At 46.6% G+C, this 19,857-nt stretch overlaps 1 protein-coding gene across 1 annotated transcript in view; it reads left to right on the top strand.

Annotated features, from left to right (window-relative positions):
• The window catches only part of Rnf165 (ring finger protein 165), a 103,366-nt gene that overhangs the window by 64,937 nt on the left and 18,572 nt on the right, over positions 1-19,857 (top strand). Inside the window, exon 2 of the mRNA XM_028783224.1 lies at positions 14,707-15,022. Within this exon, the coding sequence (XP_028639057.1) occupies positions 14,707-15,022 (316 nt within the window). The remainder of the gene's footprint in view (positions 1-14,706; positions 15,023-19,857) is intronic.

Genomic DNA, 19,857 nt, shown 5'->3' with positions numbered 1-19,857 from the left:
CTAAGGCATTTGCTAAGGTCACACGGAAAGGAAGACTGGACTTGAACACAGCTTGCCTGGCTTCCCAGTCAGATGCATCCTAGCGCTTCCTCAAGGAAGGCTCTGTATTGTATGGCCATAGAGTGGTTGCTTAAGTAGAAAGTTATTGGATGCAGGTACATCGTCACAGTGTGCATCCTCAGGACTGAGGAGGCTGAGGCAGGAAGGCTAAGTGCCAGACCTGTGTAGGTTACATAATGAGACCTTGTCTAAAACCCTGAAAGTCCTTGGCCTAGAAACCCAGGATCCTGTAGGCACTGCCAATAGACAGGCTAACGTTCCCATGGGATAGGTGGATGCTCAGACCACCCACTCTCTGTGCATACAACTCATGAGCACACCACATACACGTTCACTGTTCTCCTCCCCCCCCCACCAAGACTCCAGATGATCATATACAGCTTGTGGAATCAGGATCCCAAGGGTTTCTTGTGCTTCAGCAGAAGCATGGGAGGGAGGATTATAAGAAAGGTCACACTGGGGCTGCTGGGGTCCACTGTATGTACTCACAGTGTTGTTAACTGGGAAGCCAGGACTGACGCCCAGGGCTGCAGGAGAATGTGGGTGATCAGTGTCTCATCTAAACCACACTTCCTGCTGGACCTTTGTTCTAGGCTCACGGACATCCCACAGGTTCAGGTAACATCTGGAGCCTCTGCCCAGAGGATGGGGCAGGACAGGGGGCAGAAGCCAGATCACCCTATTGTGCCAGAGCAGTCTGCAGAGAATCTCCCTACTGGTGCTTGTCTGATCTTGGTCTATAAAGATGTTGTCAATGGTCCCCCAGTGACTGTCTCTTGGAGCCTTCAGCATACTTTCTGCAGAGGACACAGGTTTGACAGTGAGTGAAAAAGTGAGAGTGAGTGAAAAGCAGACTTGGAATCAGAATCCAAGTACCTGACCCAGGTTACATCTCTGACCCCAGGAGCCTGTATCTTGTCCTTAAAGTTGGGACAATTTGACTTGGATAACTGTGGAGTGGAACTGAGAAAGCTTTCTAAGATGTTAGGTGATCCATTATGAGGCCACCACAGAGGGACAGAAGCAGGGTGTACAGGGAAGCTGGAGCACTAGGGTGGGAGGACTGGTGAGCAAGGAGGCAGGAAACTGTGCTGGAGCACTGGGCCCAGAGTAACCATGGAAGGAGGAGTAAGGCTGGCTACCCAATGCCAGGGCTTGTCCGCAGCCTACTTGACTTTGCTGCCGGCATTTTTGCTACTAATTAACATGGCATAGGGGTGGAGAGAGAGAAAAATCCAAAACAATTGATTTGTCTGTTTGCTAGTACATTTGGCAGAGGCCGGGTGTGGGCTATCAAAACGATCCAAAAGTCATTACTTTATGTTCCAAAGAAGACACATGGATATTTCACATTCTGTTGCTCTCTCAGAAGTTCTACCCTAAAACTTCTAGGAAATCTAGGGTTATCTGCAGCATATCCAAGAGAGCAGTGGGCAGGGGGACAAGATGAACTGGCTCATCGGACCTAGTCAGTAGAAGGGTGATAGGACTATAGCTTGTGATTAGAGATACAATTAATAAACTACCCAGCATCCATTCTTCACTCAGCTGCCAATCACCCATCCTCTCATTCATTCATTCATTAACTCACCCACTATCCTCCCATCCATCCATCTATCCATCACCCAACTCACCTCACCTACCACCCATTCATCTATCCATCTACTCACCCAGCCACCCATCCATCTACTCATCCACCCACCCACCCACCCACCTATCCATCCATCATCCATCCATCCATCCATCCATCCATCATCCATCCATCATCCATCCTTCTATCCATCATCTATCCATCCTGTTCATCCACTCACCTCTCCATCTGCCATTCAGCTCTATCCTGAGGGTTATCCTGGTGTTACAGGGAGAGAAGATGAAGCTTTTGCTGAATATTTAGATTACTGTAATGTTCAGATCAATCAGGACAGAACTCAGAATAGAGTCTCCACCTCACTAAATGACATCATCAGAGTGGTTAAGTTTAACCCAGAAACAATGACTGTCGTTGGCTCAGCTAGGAAGTCATTTAAGTCTTATCCAAGACTACCTATATATCTGTGCTCAACTGCTAAGCCACTAGGAAAGACTGGCTTAAGGTGGTCTCAGCCAGGACAGTCTGTGTCACATGACCTTCCATTGGAGACAGTTACATTCTATCATTTCCTGGCTCCTTATCTCAGTCAGAGTGAGTGTCAATATGTATAATAACCAGGAAGGTCCTGAGTGATCTGATACCCACCACCAAGATTTGTCTCACCTAAATCCCACCATACAACTCTCCTGGTATGCCAGGGTCCAGATGCCAGGCTCATTGTCACCACTTTGCACACAGTTCTTCTGCCTCTGTTTGCTTATCTTCCTGTTTACCCATCTGCTCATTTTGTGTTAAGTTACCTTCCCAGTGAAGGCTCTCCTGGCCAACCTATTTTACAATGAGACTTCTCACACCTCATCTGTCCCTGCTTCCAGTTTCTGTGTAGTTACCATCATGGCCATCTTCAACACTTAACCTTCTTCTATAGCTACTTAGTATCCAGATCACAGTCCACAAAGATACAATGCAAGATACTTCTGTAATTTAAACTTTGCTAGCAACCACATTTAAAAAAAAAGTAAAAAGAGACAGGTGAAATTAATTTTAATGATATGCATTATTTAATCCAATATATCTAAAGTAGAATTTCAATATGTAATCGATTTAAAAATTTTGTTTCTGTTTTTATATAAATTCATATTAAGACTCGAATCTGTCATATGCATAGTTACTTAATTGAACTAACCACCTTTCTAATGTGGTAACGTGAGCACTGCCGAAGGAGATCACATTTCCACAGGGGCGAGTGGTTTTGACTGTTTTGCTTGGGGCTGGACTCTTTGCCTCTAGATTACTTGCACATAGTAGGCATGCAGTCATGTCCCTTCCCGTTCTTTATAAAACCGGAATAATTATGAATGAATGAGTAAAGTTCTGAGTGACAACTAATTTTGTGGCCTGACAGAGCGACCCAGAGAGAGCTCCTGTGCACTTTGTTCGATCCCCAGCTGCTGGGGCGGAACTAGGCTTTGTACCCTAGTCTTGCTACCTCATCTGGCGTTGCCATGGTTTCCCGCTCCTCTACCCTGCACGTTAGGGATTTAATGTATTCCCCTCTTTGACACATCTCCACTCTGAAAATGGATGAGAGGATCAGTGGTTAATCCAAAGCAACAATCCCTCCCTGGGTTTTGGCTCCATGGGGAAATGCTCTTGCTACACTGCGGCTCCCCAAGGTGATGCCAGAGTGCGGTGCTCTGCTGGCACACTGCCCTCTGCTGGACCGAACGAGTGGGGGCTGGCAGATGGGACTAGGTCCTCTCACAGTCTGGGAGGTAGCTCCAGTTCTAGAAAGGCTCCCCAGCCCAGTGTCTACAGTTAGCTCTAGGCTGGCCCGGTAGAGGCTGAAAACATTTCTACTTGGTGGGACATGCATCACAGTATCACCCTGCCACCTCAGACAGTCAGGATGTCAGACTCATTCTGAAGGTGAGAAGCTGGAACCAGAAATAGGAAGCTATCTGTTCCACTATTCTCCTGAGGGCTTTCCTGCATAAGAGAGAACAGGCAGGTTGGACCTGAGGCACTTCTTGGTCCAGTTGGGTGACCTGGGGGAAGGGATGCTGGCTTGAAACAACTATGTAGGATTCTAAGAGGTTAGCAGAGGCAATAAGGTCCAGCTAACCCAGGTCTGCTTGGAAAAAGGTAAGACAGGGCTAGTCACAGGACATACAAGAGACAGCCAAAGGGCTGACAGAGTCACATGAGAGGGCCAGAAGTGGGCCAGGCTGCAAGAATGGCCTCTAGAATCTGCCAGCTGCGAGAATCCTTCAGCTCTCTGGTTCCCAGGTATCCTCTTCCCTCTCCTGCTTCCCACCCTCTCTCCTTTCTCTTTCTCTTTTGTGATCTCCCTTCCTGTTCTTTATAACCTTATCTCTTGCCTACCTTCCTTTCTCTTTTATTTCTGCAAACATCCTCTGTCTTTTTGTCTCTGTCTCTAAGACACACACACACATACACACACACACTGGAGTGCTAGATGGAATATCCCAGAAAAGTATTGGCTGAGAATTTAACTGACTCCAGCTCCCTCCAAAGGCAAGTAGATACCCAGTGCCCCCACCCTGCCCCCAGATGCTTTATTGAGGACAGGGAGGCTGGAACAGCAGTGGTTCACTATGCTGCTGTCTTACATCCCATAATATAGTCTGATCCTGAGAAAAGCCACAGTCAAAGGTCATGTCTGCTACTCTTCCTCACTGCTCAGCAGTCAAGTCCAGTCAGGGAGGGTAACAGCAGCCTAACATCAGAATTCTCTGGAGCAGTGGGCACCAAGGGAGGATGTTGTAGTTTGTCCTGACCACATGGGTCAGTTTGGCCTGTGTGTGTATAACCCATGCTCTGCAGCCTCCATAGGGAGGCTTGGTGGGAGGGGCCTTCCGAACATGCTCCACTGCTCTGGGCACCCAGTAAAGTGAGCAGTGTTTATGTAAGGTGATCACATCTGGGAAGATGTTGAGATTTGATTTTTTTTCTGAAAAATACTATTGAGTCATAGACATACGAGTATGTGACAGAGGCTGCTCATCTCAAGTCAGCCGCCAGGAAGCAGAGAGAGGCGGAACACAAGATATACCTTCAAAAGCAATTCCACTCCTCCAGCAGTTCACTTCTCCAGTCAGGTCCCACCTACCACAGCTTCCTCCACCTCCAGTTCATGTATCCAGTTATGAACCCATCAGTGGATGCATCCACTGAGGAGGTCAGATACTCATGGTCCAGTCACTTCCTTAAAGACCATCTCTGAGCATCGCCGTGGGAGCAGGCCCTCAGTTCATGAGGCTCATAACACCAACTAATGGGATTTGTGGAATAGGCTTCCTACCTCTGCCATAAGTGGCATCAGGGAGTCTCCTCTCTGGCTCTAAAGTCACTTCTTTCTCTGGGCTAGTTGATGGTGACACACACTGACTGATGATTCGTGTCGGACTGGCCACATTACTATGCTCATTACAGAGAGTCGAGCCTTTCTTCCTGTGTCTCTTCAAGGCTAGTCTCCCTGCCTGTGTCTACTTGAGTTATCCTCATTCCCTTGATACCTGCAAATCCACACAGGGCTCAAGTGCTAGAGGCACCAACTTGAACTCTCATGTGCACCACAGGTCCTCACTCATCTCTTCATGTAGTGAGGATTTAGTGCATTAGTATCTGTTGCTAGGCACCGGGATGGGGGGTGAGTGAGGCAGACCTTGTTCTGACCTCAGGTAGCACCATTGTTGGACTCCAGATGCTTTCCAGAAATTTTGGCTGTTGTGTCTCTAGAGGGCTTGCAGGCCTCCTAAAGGCTTTAAATGGAGAAAAGGTGTTTCCTTTTCTGTGATTACATCCTGTCCCTGACCATCCTCCCCTCCAGACTCCCTCTCTCCACGCCCAGGGAACAAACGGAGTCACGACACCAGCCCTTGCTACAAGCTGGAGGCTCGCTGCCTAATTGCCTCTACCGTGGACAAATCCGCTCCCTCAGACCGCACAGTCCCCCTCCCTGCAGTGTTTTGAGAGCTGGAATCCAGCTCCTTGGGTGAAGCTGAGCTTTTCATCAGAGATCAAAGACTGGCCCTGGGGAAGCATCACAAAGCTGCTCTGGGCTGTAAGGACCCCTTTGGGCATATCACTTCCTGTCTAAGCCTCCATTGGACAGGGAACCAAAATATGGAGAGGCAGGAAAGCAGACATCTGGCTGCCCAAGAGGCTCAGCCTGGAAATAGGCCTCTTAGGGCTGATCAGAGCAGAACAACAGCTCAACAGAGTTACCTGGAAGAGACACAGAAAGCTGGAAGAATGGCCCAGGCAGCTGGTTCTGGGCAGATGGCCCGCTTTCATTTTCTTATCTCTAATTTTCCTGGTTTGTAGTCAAGTAGTTGCTTAGAAATGTACCCCCAGACTCCCAGATTGTCATTCAGGACTCTCCACAGGGTACCCTTCCTCTTCTTTCCTGTGGCACTTCCCCAAACATCTACTTCTGAATGAATCACAAGGGATACATTCCCTCATCCCAGGGAGTCCAAGTCTGAATGCCTCCCAGGATGCAATGAGAATACAGGAAATAGGATTCCAAACTGTATTGTCCCAGGGAAAGGGGGCTCCTGGAAGCGATGTTGGGGAGCTCTGATGAGGAGCTTTTGTCTCCTTGTACTATGGCTCATGTGCCAGGCCTTCAATCCCTGAGGGCCTCAGACTGTGTTCCCTGTTGCTCAGCTCCTTCCGCCCTCCCCCAGCACCAAGGCTATCTTGGTTGGGGCTGAGCCATTCACAACTTCACCTATGATCAACCCACAACACACAACAGGGAGCAGGGATAGATGTTGCAGGAAATGTGTGTTATCTTGTGGAATGCCCAGAAAGGCTCTCCCTACCCCGTGCTGGTACTCATTCTCCTCTGTGGCATCTTCATTGATCAGGAACTTGGGGGGACAAAGCACCTTCTGAAAGATGCCCTTCTGATGTGGACTTGAACCTCTCTCTCAGAAGGGCTTTGCCCCTTTGATGACGGCTGTGACCTCTCCCCTGCCCACAACTTGATTTCCACCCTTTCCTCATGCCAGGTCGTTTGAGGGACCTAACACTACTCCATTATCAGGGTCCAGCTCATCAATACAAAGAGTCTGAATGGTTCCCAGCACTCACGACACTTCTGCCTTTCTGGCTGTCAGTTAAACTCTGTTAAAGGCAAGGCCTTGAAGCCTTTTCCATGGGGATTTCTAAAGACGCAGTACAATTTGTCTTGCTAGAGAGCTGTCACTTTGGCATGTTCTTGGACTTGTCCTTGATCTCAGGCTGGAGAGAGAGCCTGGAGCTGTTGACCAGCATAGCCTGAGCTACCTCCGTCGGCACCTCTGCATCTTTCCACATGGATGTCAGACAGAGGTAGATGATTTGCCAACTCACAGTCACTTCCTGAGGCAGGAATGGGTGCATTCCTAGAGGAGCTTGAGAGATGCACAGCAAATCTAAGGAAAAGGGGGAGGGGGGAGGGGAAGGGGGAAGGAGAAGATCACCAGGGCCATTCCTGTTCAGCAGCCAGGTCTGTAAAAGGATCCATCTCTGGGAAGACGGTGTGTAGACATGGATGGGTGTGTGCAGATCCTGTAGAGGGAGGAGAGATTCTGTGCCTGGCAGGGCAGAATGGGTTGAATTTAGCGAATTCAAGTCTAGTCCCATTGCCTGAGAGCCCTGAGACACATCGCCCTACCTTTCATGGACTCAAGGCCTTTCCTTATCTTTGGAGTGAAGGCCTTACTATCTAGAGCTCATTTAGTTGAACTATTTGACAATATCATAAAGAATCAATTTCCTTACCAGCTGAAATCCTAACCTTACCTTCTCTAAGATGATGAAGGTTTTTATTCTTCCTTCTCTTCTTTTTCTTGCTTGCCTTTCTTCTCCCTTTCTCCTTTCTCTTATTCCCTGGTCCCTCATGGACTTTGTCTAAGCCTCTAAAAAGAAAGTTCATTTACTAAATGGTTTTTGCCCTGAAAACACTGTCTTAGTTAGGTTTTACTGCTGTGAACAGACACCATGACCAATGCAAGTCTTATGAGGACAACATCTAATTGGGGCTGGCTTACAGATTTAGAGGTTCAATCCATTATCGTCAAGGTGGGAACATGACAGCATCCAGGCAGGCATGGTGCAGGAGAAGCTGAGAATTCTACATCTTCATCTGAAGGCTGCTAGCAGAATACTGCCTTCCAGGCAGCTAGGACTAGGGTATTAAAGCCCGCACCCACAGTGACACACCTACTCCAACAAGGTCACACTTCCTAATAGTGACACTCCCTGGGCGGAGCATATACAAACCATCACACACTCACTTTATAGCTTTTATTGGAGGTAAAGTTTGTGTACAAACGCTAAGTACACCAGGCAAACAGCCCAAGTCAAGCACAGGGTGATTGGATCATCTGGGAAGAGCTTGGAGGGCTCCAAGGGCTCTTGTCATCTGCCCTGAGCAGTCAAGGGTGGACAGGAATGACAGTCTGTGAGGGAAGGTGGCACCTTTGGGGATAGAGAGCAGCCATAGAGAGCAGAGGGGCAGACAAGGTCCTGGGGGTTGGGAGGAGGATTAGAAAAGGTGAGAGAGACGGTTACACAGGCAGGGGGGCGGGGCTTGGTGGGAACAGCATGCTCAGAACTGGGCTTTAGGAAGATGTAAATGGCAGCTCCTGGGATACAGGCTCTTCCCTGCCTCTCACTGTGTGACCACTTCAGATGCTCAACATATGCTCAACATCACAGCATCATATGGTCTTCTCAGTAAGGGAGGGTGGCATGGACCTGATGAGGTCTGTCCAGCTGTGGGGCCCTGGAGGCCAGCATGTGTTTGGTTCATCAGAATTTTCCCGTGCCTTCTACTTGGCTTTCCTGTGAATGAGAGGAGAGGCCAGCTAAGAAGGTATTCATTTGGGAGCTCCTTGTTAGCAGCATACCCAGGCCACAAGTCAAAATGAGGCCCGGAGATGTCCACTGGGACTGTGAGGAGAGGTGCCCTGACCTATTAGATGGAATCCTGACCCCAGATGGCTCTGCCTGTCCTTGGAAGTGACTTGCCAAGAGTCCTCTGTGGACAGACATCGGCTCTGCAGAGGATGGGGTCTCTGAGCTGCTTGTGTGAGCCTTATGCTCCACTGCCTGCTCCCTGTTCTGTCCCAGTGCTGATGGGGAGTGACCTGGGTCAATGAGCTAGGAACAGCAGGAAACTAGACACCCTGAGAACCCGCTGGAGCAGGAGGGGACAGGCTGCCAGCTTCCCCAGAGGCCCTAGAGGGCCTGGTTCCCATCCTTCCCACTACCTCCCCCAGGGTCTTGGGCCTATTCTTGGGAGGAGTCTGAGAAGTCTAGCCCAGGACATCTGAATAACCTGTGACAAGGCTTTAGGCTGACCTGTTCCTGAAGTGTCCATGGGTAAAGTTATTTGTCACTAGGGCAGTTCCCTAGTGAGGACTTGAATGCAGTATGCCTCAGCCTTGAAGTTTCACAGGTGTGAGTCACTGCCTGATGAACTGCTCGTGTGTGTGTGTGTGTGTGTGTGTGTGTGTGTCTGTCTGTCTGTCTGTCTGTCTGTCCATGCCTGAAGGAACTTCTGCTGGTCTTCTGGGACTTCAGTTCTGAGCACTCTGGTGTCTTAGCTAGGCTCCTCTGCTCTCAGAGCCCAGTTCTGACCAGACCGCCATCACCCATAGTTCAGAAAAGGCTTCAGACAAAGCAAGGCATCCTCTAGACATCGTGTTCCTCCTGTCTTGGCATTACCCTTGTATTAGTTAAATCATCTTGCTACTGTAACAAAAAGCAGAAGCAACTGGTGAAGGAAGGGCTATTTTGGCTCACAATTGAACACAACTGTGATGGAGGGGAAGCCACGGTGATATGAACACAGGTAGCTGGTCACTGTTGTGTTTATAAAAAGATAAAGAGATAAAGATTATGTTCTGTGGGTGTGTGGAGAAGTATGGGGGAAGGGGATGTCTCAGCGGGCCCATGCTGAGGCATCTCTTCCCCCTGAGGGACCAGTCACACACCGGTATAGTATAGAATAGAGTTTTTATTCAGGGCATGGGGAGGGGAGAGAGAGGACAGAGAGAAGCTAGAGGCAAGAGAACAAGAGAGTAAGAGATTAAGAGAGTACAGGATTAAGAGGGAGAGGAGGGGGCAAGCAGCCCCTTTTATAGTGGGCAGGCCTACCTGGCTATTGCCAGGTAACTGTGGAGATGGAGTTTAGACAGAATACTAACAGTCACATTGTTTACAGCCAGGAAACAGAGACAAACGGTTTGCCCAGTTTCTCCTCTCCTTGTTTATTCTAGGACCAAAGCCCAAGGAATGGTACTATCCATGGTCAGGGTGGGTCTTTCACATCCAGAGAGATATTTGCATGGTGATTCTTAGGCCCATCAAGTTGACAGTAAAGATAGACTGTCACAATTGTCCTTCGTGGGTGGCCCCGTCCGGAACTCCTTAGACTACTCAAACAAACAAACAAACAAAACATAAAATGGGTAACTTATAAAGAATAAACATTTATTGTTTTGGAGTCTGGAAGTGCAAGGTCAAGATGCTAGCAGACACAGTGTCTGGCAAGCACTCTTTATTTCATAGATGGTGACTTCCAGCTGTGTCTTTACACCGGGAAGGGGCCAGCTAGCTCTCTGGGGTCTCTTTTCTAAAGACATTAATCCCTTTATGAGAGCTAATCACCTCCCAAAGGTCCTACTTCCTAATCTAACCACACTGGGGGTTGGGATTTGAACATACAGACATTCAGACCACAGCCTCTTTCATTGCTGGTTGAGGTTCCTGGCTCCTTCGGCTCTGCCCCCAGCTTCTCATCCTGGCCTTTAAAAGGAGACTGAAATCTCCATCTGTCACTCACTCTGAGGGGTGTGTCCTATGTAAATCAGCAACCCTTTCAGACTTGAGACTTTGTTACTGTTATCTCAGTTTACCTTCCCACAGCCCTTCGCCCTGTGTTTTCTAAATATCTTCTTTTTTTCCCTGCCCTCACTGGGGCTGTATGGATTCTTCACTCCTCAGATCTACCCATTCTCCAGCTGTTTGCTTCTTTGGGCTCCTTGCCTGAGAGGCATGGGGCAGCCAGTTCCTAGGCATTTGTAGAGTACCTGTCTTGTGTCCCACGTGTATGTACCAGGTGAGCAACAAGTGAGCCACAACCTGTGGGCTTCCCTGGTCCCACGTGGGCCTGACCTGGGCCTCCCAGCCTCTGCCCTGCACCTGCATGTTTCCAGCCCAGCCCCCTACCGTCAAGCACTGCTCCTGGCCAAGCCTCAAGGGGTGGCAATTGTCAGCATCAATTTCCAGAATCCTAAGGCACACATTTTCCCCTTTCTGATAGTAATTTGTGTCTTATAATTGATGTGTTTATTTAATATGGTGGGATTTATTTTGTTTATTTCCCCACTCACTGAAAATGTTATTTAGCTTGTGATGAATCTTTCAGTTGGTGGCATTTTAACCCTGGGGAAATATGATAAATGCATAGAATAATCAGGGACATCTGGAAATTATTTTTTAATGGGACGGAATGACTCTAATGGGAAAAAATGCGGGTAGTTGACTAAAGGGCGGTGTGTGTGGGGGGGTTGGACTTGGAGATGTCACGGTCGTTAAGATATCGCTGGCTCTTGGCTTGTCAAAGACTCCAGATTCCCCTGAGTTTCACTGTTGGTTTTGGAGACTGAACAGGGCAGCTGTTCACAAAGACAACATGACATAGGGCTGAGTTCGGCTGTTCCCAGCTTCTATGCTTCAGTATAGATGGTGAGGTCCTGGAACTCCCAGGGGATAGAAGTGACTGCAGGCAGAACTTGTTCTGGTGTTGAAGAACTTGCTTTAGCTTATGGTCCTCCGCCGCCCATTCTGGTGGCGAGCATCTGTATTCCCTTTCACATGTCCCAGCTAGAGGATGCAGGAGAGTGAACCTCCCTCATGGAGCAGGAAGGTCTGTGGGAGTGGAGGGGCAGTGGCTGCTCCTGGCAGCCAGGCAGCTCCAGCAGGGCAAAGGTAGAAGAAACTGCACAGCTGGTTTCATCTGTGCCTGCCCTGCCCTTGTAAAAACCCAGGCCTCACCCAGGGTCTTCTTACTCCTCTCTGTCTCAGTCAGTTTTAAGCCAGTTTGAGTTCAGTCAGCCCCAGCCCCTTAGCCCTTGTCCTCCCCCTCCCCCATTTCCTCTTGTAACCAGGCAGACTCCCAGGCGGCATTTACTGAGCATCCTCACCCTTCAGGATTTAGGGAGAGCAGGAAGGATGAAGCTTTAGTGCTGGGCTATGGCATTGAGTTTCAAAGATAGGAGGGGTAGGGCTCCTCAACCCATCTGAGGGAAGGCTGGAAGGCTGTGCTCCATGGATGGTGTTGATCTCTTCTTGCTAGCTGCACCACCTGCAGGAAAGCCACATACCAGAGAATACACCACACGGAAAGCGTCAGAAGGGCAAACACAGCTGATCAGGGACACTTGTATGAAAGCATTCTTATACTGAATACATGTTAAAAGAGCATTTTAGGCATGTGCTTACATATATTTAAAGTGAGTTTTACCTGTCTATTGGTGCGGAAAGTTAAAATTACCTGTGTAGGTCTCACATAATTCTATGGCAGAGTTGGCTTTAATTTCATCAGTATCCTTTAAACACACACACACACACACACCCCTCCATTTCCTCCATTTCTTTCCTGTGTGGTCCCACCTGTCTCCTGCTCCTGTGCAGGGTTTTCTGTCTTTTTCATGCCCTTCCTTTCCCTCCCCTACCTCTCTCCCCACAGCCCCTGTCTTGATGATTTGCTCCTCCTCTTTTGTTGTCTGTGATGACAGGATGGAAACTTGAGGAGGGAGGACTGGTGTCTGCCTTCTCAGGCTCCAGTTTTCGGAAGATCCGATGCCACTATTCACAAGGCCAAGGGACCTGACTTGTCCACATGCTCACAGGAACTGAAGTCTCACATAAATCCACTCTGACTGGCTTAGAGTCAGGCAGGTCCTACGCTTCTAAGTCTTTGGAACTAGGCAATTACTTCCTGAATCATGTACATTATTATGTAAATTTCTCTAAGCCACTGTCATTGCTATTTGTTGATTTTAAAATTCCTGACCCTTGTTTAGATTCTTCAGACAATTTTTTTTGCCCTAATACAGCTTATTAGCTGTGTTATGGTTGGTGCATACTGTTTAATGTTGAGCCAAGTAGTGTGTGATAATTACACTACTTACACAACTTTTTATTTCCCTGGCGATGATCTCCAGTCCCTTTAGGGCTGTTTTGCTTTTTACAGTATTTATAGTTTTACCAAAGTCTCTGTCAATGTGTAAAATGCCTTCAAATACTATTTCCCACTCTCCTCTTCCCCAGAGGACCTTGCTTGGGAACACCACACCTCTTTAGATTATGACTTCCTATTTCGTTGCTTTTCTTTCTTGGATTTTGGTACTTACATATTTTTGGTGGTTTGCCTGCATGTATGTCTGTCAGATCCCTCAGGGTGGAGTTACAGACAGTTGTAAACTACCATGTGGGTGCTGGGAATCGAACTCGGGACCTCTGGAAGAGCAGCCAGTGCTCTTAACCACTGAGCCCCTTCTCCAGCCCCAGGGAGCTATACATTTCACTGGAGTGTTCTGAACCACAGAACCTGTGGGAACAATGACTTTCTTTGAAGACATCACCTCCCCCATTTCCAGCCCAGTGTACCTGCATAGAGTGCAGAGCAATGTCAAAAACCTAGTGACAGATGAAAGCAGAGGGTCCCAAAGTCCCATAGGCTTTCAACAGACCCTGGACCCCTGCCTTCTGTGCCCAGTGTCCCCTCCCCCATGCACCCAGACCTTTCTGCCAGGATGGGAAAGGGAGGAGCTGTGGGCGGAGCTGCACTGTGGGCAGACCTAGCATCTCTCTGTTTTCTTAGTCCCACACGGTCTCCTGTCTTCCAAAGTAGCTGCTGCCTCCTTTCCTGACCTTCCAGCCTCCCCCAGCAGGATCTGTCCACTGCTTGTTAACTGCCCCTTAGGGAGGTGCTGGGTTTCTGATTTCTCGGCTTTGCTCATCCCTCTCTCCCATCTGCTCTCCAAACTCTGTTGACATCTGTTGCCTGCTGGTGTTGTCTCTCCTGTTCCCCCACGGCCTGTCTCTTTCTTATCCCTTCGCTCTTTTGTTAGTGGGGATCTTTCTGCAGCACCAAGTCAGATGGCTACCTCAAGGAAGGACTCTTCTGATTCCGCATTCTCCATCAGGGCATCTTGCAAAGCTTTGCAATTCAGCTCAATTCTACTCACAAAATACTGGTGCCTTAGTTAAATAAAACTGGCATCCAGCTTATACCTGGATTTGTTTGCTTTAAAGTAAATTCTAACCTTACAATAAGTGGATGCGTATTTATTTTTTTTTATTAAAATTTTATTTTACACACTCCACCCTCTTTTTGAGACACGATCCCTCTATGTAGCAATGGCTGTCTTGGGACTCGATATGTAGACCTGGCTGGTGTTGGACTCACAGAGATTCTCCTGCCTTCCGAGTGCTGGGATAAAAGGTCTTTGCCAACAACTCTGGGCCTGATTGGTATTTAAAAAGGTCATTTTCTGTGTGATCCTTTCCTGCTTAAAACTGTAACACAAAATTTCTAGCTGCTTATGCTGGAATAGAACTTCCTCCGTAAAGTCCAGGGTGTGGCTAGGTCACCCTAAACTTTCTCTATGTACATTTTTCTCACAGGTCCCTCCTTCCTACCTCAGGCCCTGCATCAGCAATTCAGAAATTGAATGAGGGGAGTCTAATTCAAGAAGGCCAGGCTGGCTTGAGGGGTCCTTAAGACCCTTTGGCATGTGTCACTTATAAAAAAAGGCTGCTTTGCTTCTCTGTACATTAAAGCAAACACTTCCTCTGCTAACGCACACAGAACCTTTATGTGGAGCGTTAAAGACGGTGGCACATAGTAAAGTTGTAGATCTGCTGTGTTAGGAAGGTCCAGGTTATCCTGGGGTGGGGACCCCGCTCAGGTGGGAGAGACCTTTGCAGGTCCTCAAGGAGATCTCTGTCTTTTGCCTCTACAGGTGCCCCCTTTCAAAGGTCTCAGCATCCTCACGCTACCTCCTGCCGCCACTTCCACCTGGGCCCCCCGCAGCCGCAGCAGCTAGCCCCGGACTTCCCGCTGGCCCACCCAGTGCAGTCGCAGCCGGGCCTCAGCGCCCACATGGCCCCGGCCCACCAGCACAGTGGCACGCTGCACCAGTCGCTGACCCCGCTGCCCACCCTGCAGTTCCAGGACGTCACAGGTCCCTCCTTCCTACCTCAGGCCCTGCACCAGCAATACCTGCTGCAGCAGCAGCTCCTGGAAGCTCAGCACCGCAGGCTCGTCTCGCATCCCAGGTCGGCAAGGGCGGGGCCAAGGAGGGGGCGGGGCTGGGCAGGCGGGATGCCTTTTTGCCTCTGGTAGTGAAGTTCATTTAGGTCAGACTCTAGCGTGACCCCTCGCCCAGATTCAGGGTCAGGGGTTGGGTAAGCAGTGACCAGTGATGCTCATGGTGGACTTTTGTAGCGTTTTGAGGTCTTGCAAGTCCCTTCCAGCTCCCATGGCAGCCTAATTCAGGTTTTCCTCAAACCATACCAGAGTATCAAAGGAAATGACTGGTTCCAGCTTTAGCCTCCAAAGGGCCAACGTCTAGTTGGAGGCTAGAATTGGAGTCTGTGGCTGTATGCCCATGTAGCTGAATAAAATTAGCAGCGATCAAATATTCTGCAATGGCAAATCACTACTTTTCTCTGAGCCTCAATGGTAAAGGAAAAACGAATGGGCACAGCTGGGTGCTTCTCAGTCTTCTGGGTTTCATTCTAAAAAAATGAATGACTACAAAGAACTTATATGAGTTTACCATGTTAGAAATTGTAAAGTATCTATTAATTCATTAAAAATAACAATAGATAGCATATGGTAAATTTTTAAAATGTTCTTTTTAATTATTAATTCTTTTCCCTTTAGTGAAAAGAGATTTTTTTCTCACGTAATATATCCTGATCATGGTCTCTCCACCCTCTACTCCTCCCAGTTCCTCCCCTCTCTCCTCCTATTGGGGATCCATCCCCTTTCTGTCTCTCATTAGAAAACAAACAGGCTTCTAAGGGTTGATAATAATATGATATAATAAAAAATAAGGTAAAACACAAAAAAATAACAGTTGGGATTAGAAAAAACAAACCAACAGCAAGAGAAGAGTCCAAGAGACGGCGCAAGAATCAGAGTTCCCATTGGTTCGCACACTCAGGAATCCCATAAAAACCGTTAAATTGGAAGCCATACTATGTACACAGAGGATCTGGTGCAGATCTGCACAGGCCCTCTGCATGCTGCTCAGCGTTTCTGAGTTCATATGAGCTTTGCTCAGTTGATTTAGAGGGCCTTGCTCTCCTGGTGTCTTCCAGCCCCTCTGCCTTTTCCAAGGAGTCCCCTGCGCTCTGAGGGGAGAGATTTGATGAAGACATTCCATTTAGAGCTCTGGGTTCCGAGGTCTGCTCCCTCCCCACCTGCATAGGGCATTATGCAGAGGTCTCTGTGTTCGCTCCCATCCGCTGCAGGAGGAAGCTTCTCTGATGATGGCTGAGCAAGGCTCTGATGTATGAGTAGGGCACGATGTCATTGGGAGTCACTTTATTGCTGGATCGTTTTGTTTTTAGGACAGTAGTATTTTAGTTTACCCTAGATCCCAGGACTATCTAGTCTCAGGCCCTTGGTCATCAAGCAATGTTGGGTATGGGTTCCATCTTACAGAATGGAACTTAAATCAGATGTTGGTTGGTTACTCCCCCAAGCTTTGTGGCACCATTGCACTAGGAGATCTTGCAGGCAGGACAGCACTATAGATCAGAGGGTTTGTGGCTGGGTCGTGTTTACGTCCCTCTTTTGGTAGTGTGCAGAGTGCCTCCCTGTAGCAAAGACACTAGAATGTAAGGACGAAGGCTGTCTGTAGGCACCAGCTCAACGCACACGTATGCAATGGGTTGTGTGGCTGTTGTCTTCAGCAACACGGCCTTGCTGTCAGCTTGTGGAGAGCAACCTGTGGTCTTGGCAGCAGCCTGAGTTGTTTGGGGACTCACTTTGGCCAACAACTCAATTATATGTAACCCAGTCTTGGTACTGAAAACTTCATTTGGTGACAAGAGACGTCCAGTTGGGGGGCTGTCTCCTCCATTATTTGGCTATTTCATTTATATTTCTTTTTAATATGTATTTTCGGAAGCTTTTACTGTATTGTTTCCATTCTACTCCTCAAATGACCCTTGATTTGAGGTGTTTCTGTTTTCCCTCTCTCGTTACCCCTCCCCCTTTACTTGACCCTACAGTTCCAGCCCCCACCCACCATCCATAACTAGCCATTCTATTTACCTTTCCTAATGAGATCTATCTGCACCTACCTCCCCCATCCACTTACTTCATACCTATTCTCTATGGTTATATGGGTTGTAGCTTGGTTATCATTGATTTAACAGCTAATATCCATGTATAAGGGGATACATACCATAACTGTCTTTCTGGATCTGAGATAGTTCCCCCAGGATGATTTTTCTATTTCTATTCATTTATCTGCAAATTTCATGGGTTCATTATTTTTAACTGCTGAGTAATACTCCATTGTATGAGCATATCACTTTTTCTTTATTCATTCTTCTGTTGATGGACATCTAGATTGCTTTCAATTTCTGGCTATTATGAATTGAGCAGCAGTGAACACAGTTGAACAGTTGTCTTTGTGGGAGGATGAAGCATCCTTTGCGTACATGCCCTCATCGTATAGCTGGGTCCTGAGGTAGATCCATTCCCAGCTTCCTGAGGAACCACCACACTGATTTCCACAGTGGCTGTACAAATTTGCTGTCCCACCAGCAATGGAGGAGTGTTCCCTTACTCCACATCCTTGCCAGCATGAGCTGTCACTTGTCTTGTTGATCTTAGCCTTTCTGACAGGTGTAAGATAAAATCTCTAAGTAGTTTTGATTTGCATTTCCCTGATGTCTAAAGATGTTGAACATTTTTTTAAGTGTTTCTCAGCCATTGGATTTCCTGTTTTGAAAAATTTCTGCTTAGATCCATTTTTAATTGGGTCATTTGTTCTCGTGATAGCTAGTTTTTTGAATTGTCTACCTATTTTGGATATTAGCCTTCAATTGAATGTACAGTAAAAAAAAAAACCACCTTTTCCATTCTATAGGCTGTTGTTTTATCCAAACAATGGTGTCCTTTGCTGTATAGAAGCTTTTCAGTTGCATGAAGTTCCACTTATTAATTGTTGATCTTAGTGCCTGTACTGCGTTCTGTTCAGGAAGTCTTTTCTTGTGTCAATAAGTTCAAGGGTTTTCTCTATCATGTATCTATCAGGTTCAGTGTGTCTGGTTTTAGGCTGAGTTCCTTGACCCACTTGCAGCTGAGGTTTGCACAGAATGATAAGTGTGAATCTATGCATTCTTGTATATGCAGCTGTCCAGTTTGACCAGCACCATTTATTGACGGTGCTATCTTATTTTCTAGTATGAATTTCTGGCTTTTTTTATAAAAAAAAAATCAGGTGTTCATAGGTGTGTGGACTTATGACTGGGTCTTCAATTTGATTCCATTGATCAACGTGTATCAATATTATGCTATTTTTAATTACCATCGCTTTGTAGCCCAACTTGAAATCGGAGATACTTATACTTCCTGAAGTTCTTTATTATCCAGGATTTTTTAAAACTGTTCTGGGTTTTTGTATTTCTGTATGAAGCTGAAAATTGTTCTTTCAAGATTTGTGAAGAATTGTGTTGGAATTTTGGATCTGTAGATTGCTTTTGGTAGGAGGGTCATTTTTTACTATGTTAATCCTACTGATCCATGAGCATGGGAGATCCTTCCATCTTCTGATAGCTTCCTCAGTTTCTTTCTTCAATGTCTTAAAGGGTGTTTGTATGTTTGTTTGTTTGTTTGTTTAATCACACAAGTTTGGTTAGAGTTACCCCAAGATATTTTCAATTTTTTGAGGTTACTGCAGAAGGTATTGTTTCCTTGATTTATTTCTCAGTCTGTTTGTAATTTGTGTAGAGGAGGGTTACTGATTTTTGTGAACTAAATTTATATCTAGCTACTTCGAGGAAAGTGTTTATCAACGATAAGGGCTTCCCGATGGAGTTTTTAGGGTCACTTGTGTATACTATCATAGAATCTGAAAATAAAGACACTTGGAGTTCTTCCTTTCCTATTTGTAGCCCCTTGATTTCCTTCAGTTGTCTCATTGCTCTAGCTAAGATTTTAAGCACTATATTGCATAGGTATGGAGAGAGTGGACAATCTTGTCTTGTTACTGATTTTAACGGAATTGATTTGAGTTTTTCTCTATTATGTTGATGTTGGCTATAGACTTGCTGTAAACTGCCTTTATTATGTTTAAGTATGTCCCTTGTATCCCTAATTCCCCAGGTCTTTTATCATGAAGAGTATTGAATTTTTCAAAGGCTCTTTCTTTATACAATAAGATGATCATGTGTTTTTGTTTTTCCTTTCAGTTTTTCTATGTGGTGATTTCATTTTTTCATGTATGTTGAACTATCCCTGCATCTCTGGAATGACGCCTACTTGATCATGGTGGATGATCTTTTTGCTGGATTCTTGGTGATTGAAAATTTTGCTGGGTATAATAATCTTGGCTGGCATCTGTGGTCTCTCCTGAAGAGCCTCTTTTGGATTTTAAAGTCCCCTTCTCTATTTGAGAAGTATGGTACTTGGTCTTTTTCCCTTCCAGTTTTAAATGTTCTTTCTTTGTGCTGTATGTTTTGATTATTATGTGCCAAAGAAAATTTTTTATCTGATCCAGTCTATTTGGTGTTCTGTAAGCTTCTTGTCCCTTGATGGACACCTCCTTTTTTAGGTTAGGGAAATTTTCTTCTATGATTTTGTTGAAAATATTTTCTGGACCTTTGGCTTGAGTTTCTTCTTCCTATTATTACTTCTCCTTCTATTCTTATTATTCTTAGATTTGACCTTTTCATAGTGTCCTAGATTTTCTGGTTGTTTTGTGCCAGGACTTTTAAATCTATTTAACATTTTCTGTGACTGAGATACCCATTTCTTCTGTTGTGTCCTCAATGCCTGAGATTCTCTCTTTGTTTCTTAATATTCCATAGCTGAGATTTGCCTCTGAGGTTCCTGTTTGATTTCCTAAATTTTTCACTTCCAGATTCCC

The sequence above is a fragment of the Grammomys surdaster genome, unplaced genomic scaffold, assembly GCF_004785775.1.
Source record: "Grammomys surdaster isolate TR1022 unplaced genomic scaffold, NIH_TR_1.0 1036, whole genome shotgun sequence".
In the NCBI taxonomy this organism is placed as follows: domain Eukaryota; kingdom Metazoa; phylum Chordata; class Mammalia; order Rodentia; family Muridae; genus Grammomys; species Grammomys surdaster.
This window is presented reverse-complemented; position numbering and strand designations above follow the sequence as displayed.